Source organism: Eurytemora carolleeae, unplaced genomic scaffold, assembly GCF_000591075.1.
Source record: "Eurytemora carolleeae unplaced genomic scaffold, Eaff_2.0 scaffold930, whole genome shotgun sequence".
Lineage (NCBI taxonomy): Eukaryota > Metazoa > Arthropoda > Copepoda > Calanoida > Temoridae > Eurytemora > Eurytemora carolleeae.
Window position 1 is genome coordinate 162,074 of NW_019396817.1, and position 10,137 is coordinate 172,210.

At 31.5% G+C, this 10,137-nt stretch overlaps 1 protein-coding gene across 19 annotated transcripts in view; it reads left to right on the forward strand.

Moving 5' to 3' along the window:
- LOC111708998 (uncharacterized) overlaps nt 1-10,137 on the forward strand; it is a 36,533-nt gene that overhangs the window by 18,848 nt on the left and 7,548 nt on the right. For 18 of the 19 annotated variants that reach the window (XR_002766768.1, XM_023482545.1, XM_023482544.1 and 15 more), the window contains 6 exons: nt 3,320-3,510; nt 4,235-4,317; nt 5,691-5,761; nt 6,835-6,889; nt 7,763-7,861; nt 9,690-9,745. Coding sequence is in view for 18 of the 19 variants with exons in the window: in XM_023482545.1 (XP_023338313.1) it covers nt 3,320-3,510; nt 4,235-4,317; nt 5,691-5,761; nt 6,835-6,889; nt 7,763-7,861; nt 9,690-9,745 (555 nt within the window). In the remaining variant the exon portion in view is untranslated. The remainder of the gene's footprint in view (nt 1-3,319; nt 3,511-4,234; nt 4,318-5,690; nt 5,762-6,834; nt 6,890-7,762; nt 7,862-9,689; nt 9,746-10,137) is intronic. The other variant, XM_023482557.1, reaches the window with a different exon arrangement.

Below are 10,137 nucleotides of genomic sequence, written 5' to 3' on the forward strand. Positions count from 1 at the left end.
AGTTCTCTTCATAGAGTAGGGTTCCTACAGTTCTCTTCATAGAGTAGTGTTTCTACAGTTCTCTTCATAGAGTAGGGTTCCTACAGTTCTCTTCATAGAGTAGGGTTCCTACAGTTCTCTTCATAGAGTAGGGTTCCTACAGTTCTCTTCATGGAGTAGGGTTTCTACAGTTCTTTTCATGGAGTAGGGTTCCTACAGTTCTTTTCATAGAGTAGGGTTCCTACAGTTCTCTTCATAGAGTAGGCTTCCTTCAGTTCTCTTCATGGAGTAGAGTTTCTACAGTTCTTTTCATAGAGTAGTGTTCCTACAGTTCTCTTTATAGAGTAGTGTTCCTACAGTTCTCTTCATAGAGTAGGGTTCCTACAGTTCTTTTCTTAGAGTAGTGTTTCTACAGTTCTCTTTATAGAGTAGGGTTCCTACAGTTCTGTTTTCAATACCGGTGAAGTTTTTTTTTTATAATTTACCATGATATTCTCATAAAAGATAAAATGTTGGAATGAAGAATCCTGGAAGATTTGCAGCATTTTTCTCCGGTAAACCCAGAAAATCTGGGAAAAACGACGAAGACGTGTATAGTGTACCAGGGGACGCGTACAGTAGGTCAACTGGACCAAGAGACATGTACAGTGAGGTTGCTAGAATCCGTGATATGTACAGTGTTCCAGGGGATGTTTGTAGGAAGGAGATTGTCAAGATAATAAATAATTCACATATAAAACGGTAATTATGTAAATTTGAAATAACTCATTTTGTTTCGTCAATATATAAAGGATGAGACTTCACAAGACGATCGTACGGTATTTACACCGTCTGTTTCCTTATAATATAACTCCTTGCTAATGTAAACAGGTTCAGCTCTTTGCCAAAGCATTAAATAAGCCATTAAAAGACGATATTCAAGGCAGAAGATTAGTTAAGCTAGAAATCGTCATATTTTGAAAGTTTCTAGTCGTCTTTACAGTCTCATCCTTTGTGGTTAATCCTGTAGTTCAACATCAAACCTACTTCATATCTTTTCTTAAAATTTCTTGAGTGAATAATTGAATAGGTAAATGTGTTGTGATTAATTCAAATTGGTATACTTAAAAAAATATGTTTTTTAAAAAAAAATTTGGGGACATTCATTCAGTATTATTTATTCTTTAGGTCAAGTGTCCGTCCTTGCGTTAGTTAATCAATAATTTATGCATCATACATGTGTGTTATTTAAGGCTAAATAAACAGTTTCCTTTTTTCACATCTTTTATTCACTGTTCTCTGTACAGTTTACAATTACAAAGCATTTGCTAAATACAGTTCTAGGTGAAAAGATATCATTTATTTTCAATTTTTATTTCAAAGTGAAAAATGAAGCTTAGAGGTTTTATTTTTCTTTCAAATTCTGATAAAAAAATATTCTTGCTAAATTTTTACATTTCAAGCAGTAAAGATTTTATTATTACAGGTGTTAATGAGTTAGAGTGAACATCGTTTTATCCTGCTCTTAATTTTTAAATTCTGTTTGCAAATGTTCCCCCCCCCCCACTCAGCTTACAGTACAATCTGTACATACACAGCTCATGTTAGTTTTGCGTTATTTTGTTCCTTGAGAAATGATCCTGATGTGTTCAGTCGAAACATGTCGTGTTTACGATTTACAAACTCTCATGCAAGTACAGTTCATCCAATCATACATTAAAAATTATAAACTTATATGCACATCCGTTTATTTTCATTCTTCAACCCATTTTTTTCTTTCTATTTTTTTAAACTTAGACAAATATATTCAAAAATTTGTTAAGGAAAATGTTTTTAAAGGTATCCTATGAATGCTCTCTAATTTTTTAAGAGATTACAATAATGTGTTGGTTTGTCAGTTTGAATTAGGGTAATAGTTATTTTGATAATTTGGCGTTCCTAATGTTAAAAATATCGTCTTTGTTTTTTTTTTGTTTTTTTGAGATTTTATATTTTTTAGAGATGTAATTTAAAATTCTTAAACAAAGTCTAGCATTCTGATATTTTCGATTGGCAGGGTAAAGAAATACTTTAAATGTAATATACTGTTACAGTGAAATTTGATACTGATACACTGACAATATTTTACAGAGACTATATATATTATATAACTATGGATATTATTAAACTATAGATATATAGAAAAGATTTATATTTATTGATAAATCGAACTCTAATGTGTTAACATAGCTAAGCCGAATGGGTCCTAAAATTTTCAACTATTTATTATATAATTGAAAAATGAAGAAACTAGATTTAAGAGGCAAAGAAATTAAGTTTTTGGCATTAACTCAAATTTTGTTGTCCTATATCTTATGGTGTAAACTTCTGACATTTAAAACTTAAGACTATCTGATATAACAGAATATTTGGTTTGAAATATCATAGGTCTACGGCGTCGAACTGCAGAAGATATATACTAAAGGTATTAGAAAATCAGAAACTGTGGCAAAAACTCAATTCTTGAAATATATATTTATGTATTTATGTGTTTTAATATACTTTAATTTTTTTTTGGTGAAGGCGTTTAATTTAGATTTTCCTCAGCTAAATTTAGATTTAAATATGTGTCGATCAATTTGAAGAATCACTAACGTTTAATTAAAAATCTGAAGCCTAATAAAATTTGTTTAAGTATTAATGTATACTAAACCAAGGTGGAAAAGTAAAACTTAAATTGCATATTGAAATAATTGTTTAGCATTTGAACAATGTTGGTTAATTCATGAATAACCTAGGAATATGCAAATTTAACGAAATCATCTAGCATACCAATAATTGTTTGCTTCTATAATTTTCTTAGTTTTCATTTGTTTAATGTCAATACTTAAACTTCACAATACACATGGACAGATAGATATAATGACTGCAACTTTATACATTTCAATGAACTTAAATTTGAATGAAAATATCTATTTTCTGTGACTCTCTTAAATTGAATAATAATATACAAGATAACTACGTCATCTTTGATTAAAGATTTAATTAGTACTATTGTGAGTCGGACATACCCACGCTACAATTGGAGGGTCACTTCTTCTGCCTTAGTCTTAAAATAAATATTAGATTAGGTTGAGATATAGTTAGACGAAGCTCCTTATTTTGCGTACAACAAAGAACATCCTTTTAATGGGTACTCAAGTAACTTTAAATGACTCTCCATTTATTGAATGGCATATCAGATTCACAATGGTGCCCTGTTACATATATCTGAATAACAATGTGGAGGAAATCATCGTCTATCTAACTTCTATTTAAAGAAAAATACACTCTACACTCTACAGTTCCTTTAATCAGATTTTAATTTATAAATATATTTTAGGAGCTTGAGTCCACGTATTCGTGAGGTGTCTCGGAATTTCGAGGATATGGGTCGGGTCGAGGAGAAGGAGAGGTCGAGGAGGGTCGAGGATGGAAGAGGAGGAGGAGGAGGAGGATCAGATAAATATTCTGAATATAGACCTAGTTTATCCAGATCTAGTTCTACAGTCTCAGACGAAGGAATTATTATAGGTAACATTTGTTTGTCTAAAGCGTATACAGGAGTTTGTTCATGTTGACGTTTTAGAAGGGGGGGGGGGCTGAATCCCTCTGAAAATCATAGTTTACACTTATCCAGGGGGATTATCTCCCTAAAGCACCCTCCCTGTATTGTATACGCTCCTGACTAAAAAATGTGACTTAAACTTTGGAGCTTTTTACCTTCTTAAACTTTAGAATTGTTCGAAAAATAGTCTGTTTTTCTACAAATAGTCATGATTTAGAAAAAAAGAACCTCATGCAAATTTTGGCGCCTTGCGTAAATTTTCCATGCATGTTGGTGAGAAAATATTATTTTTAATCATAAGCTGCACAGTGCACAGTTTTCTAAACTAAAATTTTGGATCAGCTATTATTATTTTTGCTGCTGGAGCAATCTGAAAATAAAATTACCATTTAAAAAAACACTTAAAGAAAGTCATGTGTATTGTGTCCCTACGTACAAACCTTGCCCAGACCACAACATTTTTTTTTCAATTTTCTTATTTAAATCAATTTGTGAAATCTGTTTATAAAATCATTTTGAAAATCAGTTTGTAAGATCGCCTTTTTTAGCAAAATTGTTATCTAACCCACCTGAGCAAAAAAATTATACATTTTTGAGAGGAAATATTTTTTTCTTTGGAGTAGTGGTGATTGATAAAAATATCCAAATATAAAGATTCCAAAGAAAAATTTCATGACTTAAATGTTTTAGATCGGAGCACACATAACAGCATAACACAGGATACACTAGAGATTAAACTCCTTCTACTCAAACTTAGAAGAATTCTACAGGAGGTAGGGGATACATTGTATCATGTAGTAGAATACAGGATACAGTAATGGACAAATTGTATCATATTGAAGGCTGCAGGATACAGATACAGATACGAAGGAGGATATAATTATGGATTATGTATACATTTTGACAATTGTCACGAAGTAGGATGGACGGAACTGATATGAAATGGTTATATCAAATTGTATCATTAAGTAAGATACAGATTTAGTGTAGGATACAATTATAGTTGTATCATTACGTAATATAATCTACAATCTACAGGATGCACAGGTTACTGAATACAGATGGATATATTTATTTTAAGGTCGGATTGAGAATATGCGGGGTTGCCCGCAAAAGATGAGAATTCAGATATGGCTTTTCTTAACACTAAACAGGCTGGGGGGATGGGGTGGGGGGGGACGTATGACGCCTCCCCTGAAGTTTTTTTTTTTGCTCTAGTACTCTTATTTTTGACACTATCACCGTGACATTTTTTAACTTTTAGTGAATAGAAATTTAAGTGATTTTTTTGTAAATAAAATTTTTTTATTGCAAAGGGCGCTTCGTGTAAAAAATCTAAAATATCCCACAACTTCTTCACGACTGAAGAAACAGATCTAGAAACAATATTTTTGAAACGCCCTTGAAAAATGGATGTAGAAGCATGTGTCACATCTTGTTATTTTTTCCACATTTTACCCTTTTTTACCATTTTTTTTAACCCTTCTTAGCAACCAAACTACCTGGCTTTAAAAAATTGTGCTATGAACATTTCAACTTTATACCTATTCGCTAAGGCCTTTTTCTAGGAGGGGGAAAAACTCGGGGTCACCAATTTGGCTACGCTCAATTTAATAAAACCGAAGTTAAATAATTACTTTATTAACTGACTAAATTAAAAATCTAAATTTAAGAGATCAAAAAATATCAAGGTGACGTGGCAGAAAATAGAGTTCATCTTGCCGCGTCTGAGTATCCGGCTTCTCTCCTCAGATCGTCTTCCGCCACATTATATTCTTTTATGTTGTGCTCTCTTAATTTATTTTCGTTTTGTGACGTTTTTTGCTATTACACTTTGCTTTTACACTTTGCTTTTACACTTTGCTATTACACTTTGTGTCTATTAGCGGTATGTACGAGAACGTTTTAAGTTTTTTTGTGACAAAATATTTTATTTTGTTCGTTTTGTTTTACAGTCTTATTCATTTTATGCTTTGTTATGTTTTTTTCCGTTTGTTAGGTTTTTGTTATTACACTTTGTTGTGTATGACAATGTGAATAGATTAAATTCCCTTCAAAAGTTGTAAAGAAAAGAATGAAAATAATTTTCTCAATTTGATCAAAATAATTATTTTTTTATTTTTTTTTTATTATTGATATTTTGTAGACGGATGATGATGGAGGTCTACCCAGTAATCTACTAGAAACTCTAGCTTTACAGGATGTAGAGGATAACAGGAAAATTCACATTTTATTTATTAGTTCAATCAATCGAGATCATTTCCTTTATTTCCGCGTCAGTTTTAAAAATAGTTTCAGTTTTATTTTTTCCGTCAAATTTTGTTTAGAAAAAAGAAACATAGAGTTGAGAGGGGGGGCACAGTGGTTTAAAAAGCAGATTTCATGGACATCTGAACATAAAAGGCTATAATAGAAACATAGAGTTGGAGGGGTGGGGGCACAGTGGTTTAAAAAGCAGATTTCATGGACATCTGCAGATTTCATGGACATCTGCAGATTTCATGGACATCTGAACATAAAAGCAGATTTCATGGACATCTGAACATAAAAGCAGATTTCATGGACATCAGAACATAAAAGCAGATTTCATGGACATCTGAACATAAAAGCAAATTTCATGGACATCAGAACATAAAAGCAGATTTCATGGACATCAGAACATAAAAGCAGATTTCATGGACATCAGAACATAAAATCAGATTTCATGGACATCAGAACATAAAAGCCTATAAATATAAACTATTTTGACTAGAAATCCGATACTTTACAAAAAATAATGGATGCTTTCCATATTTCGCGATCTTAATAAAAAAATTGAATTAGCTTTTGTTTTTTGAAGGTGATAATTTTTGAATTGGAATCAAACACTTTTTATTAAATGTTTGCGCCTCCATATCAAACAAATGACTCAGCCAAAGCTAAAATTTTTTTTTAATTACTTCCCTCTTAGGCAATGAAAGGCTATGACAAAAGAAAATTTGTTTGTTTTGACTTCAAAAAAAACTTTTTTTAAACCTAAGTTCGGAACTTTTGTACGATCGTTAATCATAAAGTTATGTGTGTGGGGGGGGAAGGGCATTGATTATTTTAATTCTTTTGTTTTCGATTGCTAAATATTTTCTTATTTATTTATCAAAAACGTTTTAGCTGTTACTCTGTTTTCACTCAAGATAATACAATATTTTCCTTAAATTTCAAAACTAAAATTCAGTCATAAATGAAAATTTTTTTTTGTACTTCTGCCTTTCAAAACTGGCCAAAATTGCTGATTTTAATGTGTTTTTTCAAAGTTTGCGGGAAGAGAATCTAGTTCTGAGAAAACAAGTCCTACAACTCAAACAACAGGTATAAAAATATACCAGGCAGGGGAAATTAAAGCAAAACTGTAGACATCAAGTTCAACTCAAGAAATAAAATAACGGATAGTAAATTATTAATTGGGAATTTTCCCAACAGAGGGAACTCAAAAACAATAAAATATTTGGTAGAAATTAAACTACAGATAGAATTTTAAAAACTAGTACTTATACAAACAGCATACATACTGACATTTGGTAAAATGTAAAAAATAAGTTTATGGAAGAAATGAACCGGCATGAAAAAAGACTGAAGACGTAATTCAAGCTACCCTACATGTAAGATTGGGCATGCAAGCAAGTATAACGAAATGTTTCCGTTTTTTAATCTAAATATGTAACTTTTAATCTAAATATGTAACTTTTAATCTTGGGTTCTCTATAAGCAAGTTAATAAACGGATATATCATTTGTGACAGAAAGAAGGAATAAAAAAGATAGGAAAATGATGATATTTTCCTTAGAAATTAAGGGTATTTTTGCAAGTCGAACGTGTCTCTTTTTAATATAATGATTAATCATGAAATCACTGCAGAGTCCAAAACTAAAGAACAAAAAGTTACGGTTTAAATGTTAAGGTTCAGCTAAATCCGGCGCGTGATTTAACCTTAACTTTATTTTATAGCTTAAATATTTAACTCGAAAGAAATCGACGAGGTAAATATTTAACCAAAGGAAAACTTGCAGTCTCTCATCATTTTTTATCAATCAAAATGATAAATCGTTTGCTTATTCATGAACCCATTTAATATATGAGTCTGGTATTAAGTTTAATTAAACCCTGAATTCATTATTTTTCAGAACTTTAAGCTGTAACTTAAATTTCGACTCAGTCTCTTTTTCTAAAATTGTGTATATTAAGGTTGAAGAGAAGGATAGGAAATTAAAAAGTTTAAATCGTCTCCTTCCATCCAACTCAGCAAATACTAACAATAATCAGACTAGAAATGCAGCAATTCAGGTAAGTTTTTTGTTTATTTTTTTTTCGGAAAAGTTTTATGTTTTTAAGTTTAAAAACATACATTATAGTTTGCTTTTTCGGAAGTTGAGGTTAGGGAATAATGATGTAAAAATGGGAACTCTTTAAGATCGGAGAACTTTTAATTAAATTCAGCATGACAAATTTGACATGTTGTTTTTTATGTTATGGACTAAAGTTCTTATCCTTTAAACTAAAAAGTACTAGAAATTAACTCTGTTACTGAATTTATCCTTAATTAGATATTTTTTATTGTACAAGTAATAAAGCTTACAGCACGTAACCAGCTTTAAATTTTTACAATTAAAAGGAATGTAAAAATATGGTTTAGTATGCACGTTTTATTTGATTTTATGAATCATAGATTAATGTAAATTTTCGTCCCCCCCCCCCCCATCCTACTCACGCCCTCGAAGTTAGTTACAAGTTACCATATATAGATAAAACGTGCGTTGGCGGAAACTTTTCAAATTTTCAGCAGGGGTTCAGATTGATAACAGCCCCCCCCCTGTCTATACCTTGTCCCCCCTGGTTAGTAAATTTGATAGTTGATATCAAGGTTGAAGTTTGAAATTTATTTGAAGTTTGAAGAAGAAAAATTAAAACAAGACAAATTGCCCCTGATTTGAAGACCTAATGCTACCAGAATATATTAGATAGAGGGGTGAGGGGTATATTGAATACTAATTAATCGAAAAAGTTATTTTTGTATAAATGATCAAGTAACTGCATGACTAGCTTACTTAGCACATGATTGAATATATGTTGTATATATGGTTATACGCTTCATTAATACACAACATACAGAAGCTATATAACTTTACAGTTAAACTTTCATTTACTATGAGTTTATAGTTTAAAGGGGTGGTTACTATTTACGAACCTATAAGAATTTCGAGTTAAATACTTCAATAAGATTTTGCATATTTTGTTTCACATCTTTAATATAAATTCATGGCTAATTCGTTTCATATGCGGCGATAAACGTTTTTAGTGTATCTGAATGAAAATAGCAAAAATGCATTGAACTGATGAAGATTAAAATATCAAAATATTTTGATAACTAGTCAACTTGTTTACATACTTAAAAAATTACTTTTGACATTTTATGTTCTTTCTCTGAAATTGATAAGGTTTAAATACAGTGTTTAACTCAGTGTTAAAAATGGTTTAAACTCAGTGTTAAAAATGGTTTAAACTCAGTGTTAAAAATGGTTTAAACTCAGTGTTAGAATGGGGCCAAGTGTTGTTTTGGAACTAATATCCCCTGAAATATTGAATTGTGCATGAAAACTTTATAAAAATAAGTTTGTTTAATACAATATGGGAGGAGTTAATACCTAACTTATTAACATATATATTAAACCTAAGTTCGGAACTTTTGTACGATCGTTAATCCCTTTAGAAAGCAATGACCTGTACATGTGGTCCGGCAATTCCTTCTATATAATAAACCAAATTGGACCAGATTGGCTGAAATATTTTAGGGAACCCATGGGCACCCTGGGGGTAATATAGACTAAAAAAAAATGTTTTTTCAAAATTTCATTTTTTTTATTTCACGGGCAACGCCGGGCTGTTCAGCTAGTTAGTATGTAAATAAGATAAAGGATAAAAATTCCGACCTCTTAAAAAAAAAATATAAAAATTTAAGAAATTCTATTTTCCTTGTGATATATATTGGTACTAACTAACCTGAATGGGCTAGCCATAATCCCGATCGGTTAATTAAAATAAAAAGTAGAGATCAAGCCTGATTTAATCTGGAGATCAAACCATTCTTAAGTTTTCATCTCTGGTAATGTTGTAGACTGACCGGCAGCGACCTGTCTCCTGCGGTTCAGTTGCACAGGACGGTTTAATCAGGTAGACTAACTAACCAATAATACTCTTCTATAGTCTTTATACACTTTTCTATCTTAAAGGGTCTGCTGCTGTTTAAAGAGGGCATGTCCGAGGCACAAAACTGTACCCTTTGCACAGATGTCTTGATCAATAATGTGTATGCCACCGACTTTTTTCTAAAGATTGAAAAGCAGAAATCCGTAAATTACTCTATCCGAGAAACCACAATTGAAGATAATTAATATTTTAAGCTTTGCGACCCGCAAAGCTCGTCATCAGTTTTTAAGGATATCGTTGTAAATCAGACATGCCACTCTTTTTTGTAAGGGAAGAGTCACTGCAAATATATTCTTAACACGCTCAGATAGTCTCCGTCTAGTTGTTTGGCACCCCCCACCCCCCCCCCCCCCCCC